The sequence below is a fragment of the Podarcis raffonei genome, chromosome 2, assembly GCF_027172205.1.
Source record: "Podarcis raffonei isolate rPodRaf1 chromosome 2, rPodRaf1.pri, whole genome shotgun sequence".
NCBI classification, from domain to species: Eukaryota; Metazoa; Chordata; class Lepidosauria; order Squamata; family Lacertidae; genus Podarcis; species Podarcis raffonei.
Window position 1 is genome coordinate 23,413,712 of NC_070603.1, and position 13,827 is coordinate 23,427,538.

At 41.3% G+C, this 13,827-nt stretch overlaps 1 protein-coding gene across 10 annotated transcripts in view; it reads right to left on the reverse strand.

The window, feature by feature from the left end:
* The window catches only part of BPTF (bromodomain PHD finger transcription factor), a 63,820-nt gene that overhangs the window by 20,468 nt on the left and 29,525 nt on the right, over positions 1-13,827 (reverse strand). For 6 of the 10 annotated variants that reach the window (XM_053375333.1, XM_053375328.1, XM_053375327.1 and 3 more), the window contains 8 exons: positions 11,298-13,674; positions 9,263-9,387; positions 8,045-8,173; positions 7,786-7,936; positions 5,832-5,955; positions 3,685-3,937; positions 2,632-2,793; positions 539-690 (listed from right to left, as the gene is read on the reverse strand). In XM_053375333.1, coding sequence (XP_053231308.1) covers positions 539-690; positions 2,632-2,793; positions 3,685-3,937; positions 5,832-5,955; positions 7,786-7,936; positions 8,045-8,173; positions 9,263-9,387; positions 11,298-13,674 — 3,473 coding nt within the window. The remainder of the gene's footprint in view (positions 1-538; positions 691-2,631; positions 2,794-3,684; positions 3,938-5,831; positions 5,956-7,785; positions 7,937-8,044; positions 8,174-9,262; positions 9,388-11,297; positions 13,675-13,827) is intronic. The other 4 variants (XM_053375335.1, XM_053375334.1, XM_053375330.1 and 1 more) reach the window with 3 other exon arrangements.

Consider the following 13,827-nt stretch of genomic DNA (forward strand, 5'->3'; position numbering starts at 1 on the left):
TGGAAGAAACGACAGACCGACCGACCGAGAGAAACACACAAGAGGACCCATAAAAGAAAAAATCCCTTGGGGCATTCTTCAAACATGGGTAGCAAGGAGACCTGAACCGGCCCAGAAGCCAGCTGATTTAAAGCAAGTCCCCATGGTGAAGATCTACTGAGAGATAAGTGACAAAAGTAGACAATGTTCTAGTTCGTGCATAATCCTCAGCCAGGCCATGACTTAGCAGAAACATGCAGGTTCCTACAGCAACCATGGCTTAGCCCCAGGTAGTGCTGGAGGAGTAGAAAAGTGCAGCGGATGCAAGCTTTGGTCCAGGATGCTAGCTTAGTGTTATGTGCAAACTGGGCCAATGAGTGTCTCTTAAGAAAATCAACAATTGTATGAAACCCTAGGTTTAGATTTCAGATTTTTAGTTCCAAGTTCTGGCACGGTAAATAGTTTCTAGAGTAAACACCATCTCAAATGGAGTCCAAGAGCAACCTTATTACAAAACTTCAAGATCATTAATCTTAAACAACAACAACAACAATCTTACTTGTGAAGCACTCGTTGTACACACCGTCCCTGTGTTATTTGGCCTAATAGTTACAGTTGCTGTCCTCGGCTGGAATGAAGTAAATGTTTGTTGGTTTGATCCAGTAGTTGATGGAATGATACCCAACACTTTCTGCTGCACTTGAACTACACCTATTTGGGAAAAGTATTCATCAATTTAAAAACATTACTAAGTAAAAGATTAACACCCTCTTGTTTTAGGTGATGTGACTCACTCTGCAGAATATTTATACAGGTCTCTAAAGAATGAACCCACATTCAGGAGGGTTTGTACTGGTGTGCAGTAGGGAGAATTGACACATGTTCACTTAAATAAGAACCACACTATGCCTCAACTTGTACACCGCTAAAGAAAATAAGCAATCTTAGTCGCTGAGAATAGTTCTAAAATTTGAAAGTTTACAAGGGAGTTAAAGCAGAAGAGCAGGTCTTAGTTTGGGTTTAAAAATGATTTAACAGACATATCTTGTAGAAAACCTGCGAGCATAATGACAGCTCCTTCTTCAACTGAGAAATCGGGAACGGCACGAAGGATCACACATATCAATTCTAATCTGGCACAGAAATCTTTTGATCTTCCCTACAGAGAAATGGTATTTTGGCAACCAGTAGTTTGGCTAACCAGATTCCTTGCTAAATGTATTCCTTTATCATGGTTAAGACAGAAGAAAGAAATTCACTCGGTGGAGGGGAAAGGCAGTGCATGATCCCATGGTTCTCTCTTAATCGCTTTAACTACCATAAACAAAGTCTACATGTTACATCTGTATCTCTCCAGATATCAAAGACAAAACTCAAACGCATAGCTAAGTCTTTAATTGGTGTCTGAAACTGTAGAAGAGGGGGGGAAACTGAGCTCCCTTGGGGAGAGAATGCTACAAAGGGAGCCTCAATGCAAAGAAAATCCTGTATCTCCTATATCATCTGACCGACCCACATATTCCAGCTGATGGGACCACTAGCAGGGCCTCCCCTGCAGATATGAAAGCACAAGGCATTACCTGTGCAAAAGGCATTCCTGTAAGTAATTGGGCCTAAAGCCTTTTAGGGCTTTGTACACCAGTAGAACCACTTGAATTGAGCCCAGTAGCACACAGGTATAGTGCAGTATTTGGTTGGATTGGCCACTGAAGCTACCTGTGCTCTGAGTGTTATCTTAGAAATGAGAAGAATCCGTCCCTTCAGGGTGCTATTATATCACCCAGAACTGTCTTGTCTTCCAAATTCCTGAACTTGGGAACCAACTTCCCATAGCACCTCCATCTTATCAGGATTCAGTTGGTCAGCCCGTATTCAGCCAATCATGTCTCCAGGTACTGGTCCAGCACTTTCACAGCTTCTCCCAATTCAGATGAATTTTTTTTTTGGGGGGGGGAGAGAAAGAGCAAGCAAGTGAGCCTGCTGGGTGTCAACTCCGTATTTGGCACGTGGTGCTACAAATCCCCAGCTAACACCTCTGTTCAGTTTTGTACTGGTATTAACTAGCATGCCGTCAAAGATAGTCCTGAAAGTAGGCGTGGAACTGCTGCAACACAGTGTACTCAACCAGCAAGGCCTTTCCATGGTCAATGGCAATAAAAGTAAAAGCCTGGGAACTCTCTAATATAACCATTTCCCAACATACTGAAAGGCATATGCAGCCCTTCTATTAAGCTTGAGAGTAGTTTTTTCACTAAAGTCTTCAAAAGCTGATAATGTGGAACATTATGTAGGTGAGCAAAGGGATATCAAAGATAGATCATTTCAAACAGGAACAAATTCCCACTGGAGAAACTTTAAAAAGCTAGAAATGTGACCACTCAATTTTCCTAGGAAAATATGCCTTTGGAACCTTCTTGCATTACATACCAGATAGGCACTGTCTCTATTGTCTTTTTGGCCCCTGCTGAAGACCTCCTTTTTCTAGAAAGTCTTTTAAGCGGGTATTTATTTATTTATAATTCCAGTTTGCATTTGCATGCATGTTTTGATGCTTTCATTGTTGAAATCGCTTTGTGATGCTTTATGAAAAAGCGATTCATAAATGGAATGAGCAAGAAAGAAAGAGTTCAAACTGCAACGGCGTTCTCCTACCTCCTTGAGTGGCTGGGACGTTAACAGCAACTATCTTGCTATTTGCTGGTAGAGGCAGCTTTGTTATCACTTTGCCTGCCATAGTCACTGGGCTGCTTGCAATCTGGAAAGTCTGACCACTGCTGGAAATAGTTGTTGCCGATGTAGCAGTTGTGCTTGTGGCTAACAAAACAGGAATGGCGGTCAGTTTCTGTTTTCTTGAGACAGGCCACTAGCAGCAAGTATCATCGCAGCATTGTAGAAACCTATGGCATGGTTGCCTTTAAAATGCTGTGTGCTCTAAATAATGTCTCTTCGACAAGGAAAGGTCTTAAGAGCTGGCACTTTCTTATGAAGATTATAAAATCTTGAATGGTCGCAACAGTGGATAAAGAAATGCTTCTTTAAAAAAACAAGCCCCATTTTTACAGTACTTCAGTTCGTCCAGTGAAAATTTTCAGGACAGATGCAACAGAAGGGCTGCTTCATGCAACTCAATTCATTACCACAAGGAATGGTGACATCCTTACATGAATTAAATCTATTAACTGCTGCTAGCCATGACAGCTATTTCAAACCTTTATGACAGAGGCAACATACCTTTTTGAGTATCAGAATACAGGGGTAAGCTTTCCCCATCAGAACCATGCATTGCTTTGAGCTTCCCTGTAAAACGTGACTGTTCTCTTGAGGAGACAGGAGTACTAGGCTTGATGAATGAGCCTTGGCCTAAACCAGTTTATGCCCTTATAAAGCAGTTGAGGCACACCCCATACCCCAGGTTGACAAATGTGTTAACCCACAACTACAGCTTTTAACAGAAAAAAGTCTTTCTTCCCCGTTCAAGGATGTAGCTGAAGAGAGCATCGATTAGGTTTTAAATACTTTGTGTGACTGCTTCCCAGCTGCAAGCTTATCAGCAGTCCCCTACCCCATTGGAGATCATGGCTAAGAGATGCCTGGGCATATGAACCACCTCTAATAGTACAAGTAAAAATTTGGTTATATGTGTTTTGTTTTTAAAGGGTGAAGATTCTCCGTCTTTTTTTTTTTTTTTTAAACTAACTTATTTACCTGATGAAGACTGGCCTTGTTTAACCCAGGTAGCAAAAGTCTGGTGAAAGTTCTTGTTCTGCTGGAATGTTACTGTAGCTGGAGATCCCACTTTAGTAGCAAGCACCACTTTGGTTCCACTGGGAATAGAGCGTGGCAGTGGGCCAACCATAACTTTCTGAGGAGTGGAGACGGTGGTTGCCGTACCGCTGGTAGTCGTAGCTGTAGCGGTGCCACACACGGCAGGCAACTGCTTCTGTTGCTCCAGTCGCTTCTAAAGGAGTTAAGCAGAGGGGTAAAATGAAGAAAAGCTATCACTAGTCCGCTCTACAATATCAGCCCTCTCACCCTATGTTAAAAAAGCAAACTAAGGCTGCTGTGATCTTATGAATGCTCATTGGAAAGCAAGTCACGCTAAACACAGCCGGACTTGCAAGTAGGTGTATGTCTGTACCATGTGCTTCGCGTGAAAGTCATTTCAAATGCGAGAATTTTCAAAAGTGAGATGCCACCGCATTTGCAGAGCTAGCAATAGGAAGGCTTCCAAAGAACAAGTGTTCACAAGTGCCAAGCTATTATCTGCTGAAAGTCTGACTAGATTGGATCTGGTGTACCGCAGCAGCTATGAGACGGAGCTACAAAGCAGGATGCCTTTGCTTTGAATCTCTCCTCTTGCTACAACCGCTAGGGGGGTGTTCCGCTCTTGTCATTTGTAACCTGTAGGTGGTAATAATACTGATCTGCTTTAGGATTTCATGTAAGAAATCCTGCACCCTCAAAATTGGGGTTGGGTTGGGAGAGCACCCCAGAACAGCATGCAGGGGAAGATTGTTTTGTATGTGAAGCTGATATGCTTGCACAGACACTGTTTGCCTTAGCATGATGCTGAATTCCACCTTATTTAAAAATGTGTTGTACAGGGTTTGTGTTTAATTTGGGGGGGAGGGGGAGGCCAGGTTATATTAACAGAAAACCAACCCATATAAAGCAATGCTTTCAAAACTTAACTTCAAGTAAATAGCCTTTTCTGATTACATTATTTAATGTTTAATAATGTATAGAAAGGTGGTTCATAGCTAAACATTAACCAATTCAAGTTAAGGAAGACTAAATATCTGAAAGAAATATTATCTTCATTCTCATTATTAAGTGGTTTTTAACAGTCTGAATAGCTGTAATCACTACAGTGCTTGGTTGTATTTCTATTTTGTCACATGCCCCTCATATACACAGTGATTTGCTATAAAAATAGCACATTTTTAGAGAAAAGGGGAATTGGTTGGGGTTTTTTTTCCTTTTTAACTGGAGCGGCATTGTATCAGCTATCTAAAACAAAAAGAATGGCTTTGTCATTAAGAAATTGTAAGCAATCACTGAAGAAAGTATTATTTTGGTAGACATTTTTGAGTTGCCTCCCCTCCGTGGGTGCTACCCTTTTCATTTGTCTTATTTTTGCATTAATGTGGGTTTAGTTTTTATTATAATGTCTTTTGTTTTGAAAGTCAAATGTACTAAAATATATAAAGCAAGCAAGCAAAATAAACAGGGTTGCATCTTAATTCATCATTAGCTACCGTGAGTGGACATTTTGTTGAGATAGACATAAGTTTTCCAAAACATAAATAATGAATGACATGTTTAAAAAGAAGAATAAGTATTGAAAGAACTTTGCAGTGGTGACACCATTCTTTACTGGGCAAACAGGAAAAGTTACAGATTTTTATGACTACATGCATGCGTCAGAATTAGGAGACTGAAGGTGTCTCCACTTTTTAAAATACTGATTTATACAAATTAATAATTTAGTTTTCATTCCAACATGGAAGCGTCTCCGATTCTATACTTGGCAGGATGTCAAACCTTACTTCCACGAGATCTAGGTTATTTAGGTATCTTAGCAACATCTACCCTAACACTTTTGTAAGACTGAAACACAACCCTGAAGGAGAGAATCAAATTCCCACTGTATGTGTAATACTAAGAGCACATCAAATGATTAATTTTAGTATCGCAATCTAGTTTTTCCGATAGGGATATGGAAATATTTACTCAAATGAAAACATTTGAACAATTCTGTGTAAGAAAGAGACACTTCCATGTTTATTTTAGGATGCACAAATGCAAGCAATGCAAACTTCAACAGGCGGGACTACCAAGAGCTACCCCACCTGCTGGGCAGCCAATCGCTGTTGTTTTAGTTGAGCCTCCATTTGGGCCTTGAATTCCTCAGCCTTCTTCTGTTCACTAACCTTAGCCTGTTGCTCAACTGCTTGTGCCTTTTCCTTCTCCACTCTGTCAAAGAGATGAACAGAAAATCACTACTGGGCATTGCAAAGTACTACAAAACATGCATTTTATACCAACAGCCCTTTTTATGTGATAGGAACCAATTCTCAGTGTTACTGAAATGCTACACATCATTTCCAGACATTTTCTAGTGCCGCCCTGTTGCATATAGGCCTGCTTATGTGTGAACTTTCTTAAATCTGGCTGTCACCTTCTGTCAGTTTAATGAGAAGCAGCTCCCATGAACATTCTCACAGTTTATGCACTTTTACAAGAGAAACTCTATGGGTTGGATCCAGAGTTGTACTTCTGTTTGCAGAAGAGACTGAGAATCAGCAAAGGCTTGCACTGAAGGGGAGAAGAGGGTGATTTTCATTTTATTTTCCCCTTTCCCTGCAGCCACCAGCACCACCTTCCACAATTTTTTCTAGAGGGTCTCCTGAATTGGAAAAAATCACTCCCTCCTCTTTCTTGTGTGGAGCATCCCAGGGAGTTTCAGTGAGAATGGACTGAGCTTAAATCTGAGACAGAACTGTGTGGATAAGCAAAAAAGGCAAAGGGGTGGGGGCATGGTCCAAAAAGAGTGTGTGTGTGCTGGGGGAGGAGGAAGCCCAGATGGAATATACTGAGCATGCACCAGGTGGCTGGCAGGGATAAATGTCAATAAAGAGGCCTGATGTGAAGAAAAGAAGAACCCAAGTTGCAACAGAAACCAGGAAAAACATACAATGTAAGGACACACAGCACTGTTGCCATGATGAGACAAGAAAGGTTGAAGTTTAAGAAGTTGAGTCTAAAGGGATATCAGAAAGTAGGTGTATTGACTATGTAAAGGTAAAGGTACCCCTGCCCGTACGGGCCAATCGTGTCCGACTCTGGGGTTGCGCGCCCATCTCGCTTAAGAGGCCGGGGGCCAGCGCTGTCCGCAGACACTTCCGGGTCACGTGGCCAGCGTGACAAGCTGCATCTGGCGAGCCAGCGCAGCACACGGAACGCCGTTTACCTTCCTGCTAGTAAGCGGTCCCTATTTATCTACTTGCACCCGGGGGTGCTTTCGAACTGCTAGGTTGGCAGGCGCTGGGACTGAGCAACGGGAGCGCACCCCACCGCGGGGATTCGAACCGCCGACCTGACGATCAGCAAGTCCTAGGCGCTGAGGTTTTACCCACAGCGCCACCCGCGTCCATTGACTATGTAGAAAGCTAAAAATATTGAAACTGTACAGAGATGTCATGAAGCTGACAAAAGCAGGGGCAAAAGCGAAAGGAATACAGAGACCAGGGAGGGAAGGAGTAGGAAACAGTATGCAAAACAGCTAGAGCAACAAATGGCTGGGGAAGAAAAAGAGGACTGCACAGTTTAAAGTGTTGGGAGTCGTATCTGATGTTGCACAAGCAGAAGGCAAGTTTCTCCCTTTTCCTCTGCCTGCACTGAATCACCCAAAATGTCAGGTTCTCCCAATCTCCTGGAGAGGATTTTGGGTAGAAAGTCATGGAGGGGGAGCGGTCTTCTGCTTGCTCAACAATAGATACCACCCTTAAGTGTTTCAAATTCACATACTGATTGCAATTAGCCAACCAAATATTTGGCTTCATATCTCTGGTTTCCCAGTTTTCCATTAACTGACAGCAGGGCATGCCAACGGAAGGTATATCTATTTGATGGTGTAAAGTGTACTTTTGTTTCTACTTACTCGAGTGCACACATAGTTCAAAATAATTTTGCAGCTTTAAACTTACTATTTTAGATATTAAATCCACACCCAACAGGATATTTACACATCTAAATACGTTCAAAACGCAAGTCAAAGAGCTTAATTTTAAGCTGTTAGATTACCTTTCAGAAAATGCTTTTATTTCCCATAGTTCTAATTCCTCCTCCGCTACCCAGGTTTCAATTATAACAGGGCCGGTTTGTTTTGGAGTTTCTGGCCTTTTGGGTCGCAATGCACTTGATCGAAGCCCTTTCCTCTGAGGCGTAGGAGTTTCTGCAGGAACAGAAGAAAAATTAATATTCAGTTTAAGTATCTGATAGCGTCTCCCTAAAGTCACATACTCCTCTATAAGTAACTTGGGAATTTTATATTCATGCTTACCTTTGGGGGCCTCTGGAACACCAATCGGACAAATAATTTTCCGTACACAGTACTCTGATCGAATTCCATATGGTCCAACATCTCTTCGCTTGATTATTTCAGTTGTTGTTATTTCCGTTTCCGATGTGTCTACAAACATTCATTTCAAAAGTTTCAATTGCAAGTCTAGTAAGAAATGTTTCTCCACAAATTCTGGAACAACTTATTCTCAGATAACATGGTTGAAATATTGGCATTTTGTTAAAAAACAGTCCAGATTTATTTTCACTTAAAACTTATTATTCTGTAATTAGAAAGAGAAAACTTTCCAGTTTGCGAAACTACAGTGTCCCCATGATGTCTGACACAGGTAACTGGGTTAAGGCTCTTTGTAAATCAGGATTGCAAACCACATTTTTATATCTGTTTGTAGAGAATACTAAAACACAGTTTTCTGGTTTAGACCTCAAAGCAGCTGTGGTTTAATAAAGCAGGAAGTCTCCTCTGTAGTCAGGTACAGACAGAAGGAGCATCTGAGCTTGTGTCCAATGTATCCAATGACGTTGCCCTGACGTTGCACAATGCAACGTTTTCTACCTCTCGTTGCACACCAGCTGTGCCCCCCCAAATCAGTTTTGGGTTTCCTCCAACCCTTCAGAGCAAACTCGGGGGGGGGGGGGGGAGGAAGTATTGTTGCACAGGTGGAAGTCCTTGCACTAACAGGATGACTTCACTGGATGCAACCCATAGTTTGGTCGACTGGGAATGTTACACCTGAATCTGTGCTCAATGTGACTTACATTCCCTGTTCCACTTAAAGACACCCATACCACATGGAATCACAGAATCATGGAATTGTAGAGTTGGAAGGGAATATTGCCAGGAAGGAATGGAACCAGTGAAATACAATGACTCCAGTTCTCATCTCAAATGATTCCAAGGGGATAATCAGCATAGCCAGACCTCACCCTCCCCTAATCTCCTGATGAAGATTGCTTAGGAGGAAGGAAATTTCAGTGCCAAACTGGAAACCAGACTGAGAAGGGTCTAGTGAATATGACAGAGGTTATCATGGATCCATCCATGATAAACTTTCTTAGGGAAAAAGCAAATAAAAAAAACAAACCTCTTTTGCTTCAAAAGACTCTAGTTTGTAATGCATATTACAAGTTCTGAAATAATATTTAACCAGCAATGTTTTTATAAATTAGCAAAATTAAGTATTCCTAAAATATCTACCTGTACGTGTAGTTCCTCCACCAGGTGGGGGTTTAGCAGCCATGTCATCCCATTTCAGACATGCCCAGAGTAACCTCAACATAAGGCTAACCCCTGCCAAAGATTTTACGGTTTGCAGTCGGTATCTAGAAAAATAATAATAAAGGAAGTCATGTAAATCACTTCTAATTTCACAAAGCAGATGGTCTAAATGCCATAGTTCTCAGAGATAAGGCAAAGCTTCTTAATTTACAGCTAAAAGTGGAGTGTATTTTCATATAAATTACAAAAATCTGTGGTACTCATTATACAGGCCCGTGCTATCATATATTGGATCTTGCTCCATGCAAGTTTTTAGAATGAACTAAATAGGTCCAAAATATTTCTGGAACAGAGGTCCACATAATAGCTGACTTTTTCCTACAAATATGTAAGGTATTGGGTGACATCCAACGTCATGCAATCAGACTTTGCTGTAGTCCCTCCCAACACCCCAACTTGGGGGCCCCATGCGAGGGAAGGAAGGGAAAGTCCCATTGCACCAAACAGAAATACATTTAACTGCTTTGAGTTTTTATTATAGTCAAGCAGTATAGAAATGCTGCAAAATACATAACTAAATAATAATAATATTTGTTGGCAGATGGATAGCACTGGATCTTACCCAAATGTTTTCCTACACCCACATCGATATTATAAAGGAAGGTAACATACAAAATGTGTAGAGAACACTAGCTGACAATTTCAAACTAAGTATGATAAACTACTAGATACTTGTTTCAAGCGCTCTTAACCAACTGAAAAAAACTGTACATGAAACAAGGGTGTGCAATTAAAAAATCCTTACTCAAGTAAAGCAAGCTGAATAATCTTGGATGCCTTGGTATTTTATTTTATTATTTTATTTTATTTTGTTAGTTAGTGTTTTCTATTTTAAAACTGCCATTCTGGAAATCACCAAGGTATCGTCAAGCTCCAGACTAGGCCAGTGGCATATTGCTAGGGTATGACCCACGGTTGTTCTTTCTGAAAATCCCATCACTAAATACTGACAAAATGGGGGTTGTTAAACAAAAGCCTATTTAATAAAGGTAAAGGTAAAGGACCCCTGGATGGTGAAGTCCAGTCAAAGGTGACTATGGGGTGCGGTGCTCATCTCACTTTTCAGGCCGAGGGAGCAGGTATCTGTCCGCAGACCGCTTTGCGGGTCATGAGGCCAGCATGACTAAACCACTTCGTGCGCAATGGGACACCATTATGGAAACAGAGCACACAGAAATGCCGTTCACCTTCCTGTCGCAGTGGTACCTATTTATCTGCTTGCACTGGTGTGCTTTCAAACTGCTAGGTTGGCAGAAGCTGGGGCAAAAATGGGAGCTCACTCCATCGTGCGGATTTGAACTGCCAAGCTTCCGATCAGCAAGCCCAAGAGGCTCAGTGGTTTAGACCACAGCACCACCTGTGTCCCTCCCCTATTTAATAATCTAGATCAAGGCAACTTTGTAACGTAAAATCTTTTGTCTAGCAGATAACTAAACAATCTGTTTTTACAGAATATCAAATCATTTTTGCTAGACCCATTTTAACTGATTCAAATCGCAATGGTCAGGTCAGGCTTTCAAGACACCTCCATATAGGTTCTTGTGTCTTGAGAAGAGTTTATTCAACGCATATAAGACTAGGAATGTACATGCCAACAGTGTATCATCTGCCCTAACTCTTCACCCCTCTGCATGGTAGATGCCAAGCAGCCATATGTACACTGGCTGTTTCCCCCCCTTCAATACTGATCCTAGTCTTTGACGGTACACAAAACTTTAAGCCTGGAAGCAGGGTAACCATTTAAATTGAGCATACCTGGGAAACGAACATTCCTGCTAGGTAAATTCAGCTCAAATATCCTCAAATGTGGAGGACCAAAAAAATGTTGGTTTAATATTTAAAAGGGATAACACCTGAAGTGCCGAATTTTCATGCTGGATTATAACACGCCTACCATTTGTACGAAGACATGTTCTCCCACCCAAATGATTTTAAAGAGCTGTTAGCACTGTACCTCCAAGTGATACCAAACGTTGGTCTCGGGGATGGATATGGCCAAATATCCAAAGCAGGCTTCGCAGTATAGTTGAAACAGGGAACCTCTCTGATCCCTCCTCTTCTTGCTAGCTTCTTCAAGTCGTCATTGGGCAAAACAAATATGCTCTTTTTACTGCTTTTGGTAACAAACTTCCGGTAAGATGGCAAGGCTGTTCCAGAACGAGTTTTTTTCGGCCTTGAAAATTTCATGAGCTTCACTTTGTCCCTTGTGGAATATTCCTTGCTGACTGTCATAGAAGTCACCAAGGTTCCCGCTGCAGTAGTCAAGGAATCAGTCACTGTTGCTGTTACCACAGTTTTGCTATGCTCCTTTACAGAAATGACATCAGTATTGCTATCTGTAGTGGGAGCGGTAAGTTTTCTTACAGTGGTAGTCGTGGTCGTGGTGGTGGTTACAGTGGATACAGAACAGTTTTCCATGGACGATACCCCACTTTCCCTATCTTCCTTGATGGCTGACAATCCCGATACTTTATAAGTAGTTTTGGATTCTGTCGAAACAGTTGACGTGGTGGTCACTTCGGTAACAACGGCTTTTACTACACTTTCTCCGTTGACGCTTTCGGTTTTGTTGCTTATCGGTAATCCATTCTGATCAGCAAAGTCATTACTCAAGCTAGATTCCTCACAGGAAATTACAGGTGATGGAGCAGTTTTCGTAACACAAGGTGGTTCAATCTCCATGCATTCGGTTTCATTATATATATTGTTTTCACTGGAGGAATGGAGAGATGTGATGGATGTGTCATCAACAAGACTAGACCTTTCAGGAGAACACTGCTTTCTTCCAGTATTTTGATTAGACTGAGACATATTATCTTGAGGCAAATCATTGTCTCTAGAATCACCACCTACAGAACTCTGTACACCCAACTTACTGACCAAATTATCATTTGCATCTTCCACTGCAATATCACCATTCATAAATGGTTTTAGAGATTCGTTAGAAGAAAATGATTTGACCAGAGGGTTGCTTTTGCTAATATTATTGATTTTCGAGTCAACGCCACTCTCGGTTTGTGCAAGTGTCTCTCTCTTTAAGCACTCTTCATTAGGTAATACTTTAAAATCAGTGTCTTTCCCATTAATCTGAAATGCTGCTGACTTTCCCTTTTCCGTTTGTGTATTCAATTCCCCGTTTTTATTATTATTTTTGTCAGCAATACTCTTAATCTGATCAAAACACTTGTTGATGGAACTCGGTGGGACACACTTCTCCTGGTCTTGCTTTTCGCCATTTGTTTCAGTGATTTTAGTCTTCACCACCTCATCAATAATATTTTCTCCAATCACGTCAGGAATTTGGGCTTCAAATGCCTTTTCTGAAATTAGCTCAGTATGCAGCGATTTTAGGCCCCCGAGAGTCTGCTTTGGATTTAATGCAATTTTGGGTTCAGATGCATCTGCAATGTTTTTCACAAGACTCTCTTTTGCTTGCAGAGATACCATGCTGGGATGATTTTCTAACCTACGAGCTTCTGCAGAATCACAGTCATGTTTTTCAGATGTTAACGCTTCATTTCCTATCTCGGTTGAAGATGAAGTGTCTCCTTCACAGCTGCTTTCAGTTACCATTGGCCGAATAACATTTCCGCACTGAGACACAGTATTTGCTTGCTCCAAACATTTTGCATTATCCTCTAAGATACCACATGTTGTTGTTTCTTTGTTTTCTATTGGTTTAGAGTCTTCTGTTTTCAAACAGTCAGTGCTTTTCTCCTTACTCTGCACTTGAGGGTTATCCGTATCCATGGATTCAGAAACACTTAAATTACTATCCTTTGCTTTCAAACTCTGAGTATCTGGACACTGAACTGAAGTTGCATCTGCTTCTCCCTCTAAAAGCCTATTCAAGCAAGGCAAAGATTGGACTGATTCACTGGTTTTGGTAAAGTGGCGATTGCTAGGTGACAAGCGGTCTTTAACAGGATCTTCTGTTTGATTTGTCTCTGAAGTATCAATTCTGCTTTGGGATGTCAAATCTACTTGCTTCTCATCTCCTGCTTTAGGTAACTGTAGGTCATCCTCACTCTCCTGTTGCCTCAACAATTTACAACCTGAAGAGTTAGAACCAGATTTGAGCTTTATTCTTTCTAGTCGCTGCTTTTCCTCAAGTGTAAACTGTTTTACTCTCCTTTCAAGCAGTCCATCGAGTTTTGATGATTTTACTTTCCTTTTGTAAAATGTCCTTAAGTGGAAACTCTCGCTGACGTTGATTAAATCCACATTGATTGGGGTTTCCTCATATTTTGTGGAGGTATCCACTTTCACTTCATCAACCTCCATAGATTCTTCCTTGATGTCTTTATCACCTTCACCAATTTCTTTCTTCTCTGTGAAGAACAATTTAAATTCAGTAAGACATTTTGGTAATTACTGGGTCTTTCCGACCTGTTTCGCCTAACCACATGGTTCCATTCATACACATCACAACTATGTGTGACCACAGCAATGGGAAGTGGCTTCCATATGTATGCAGGTGAATG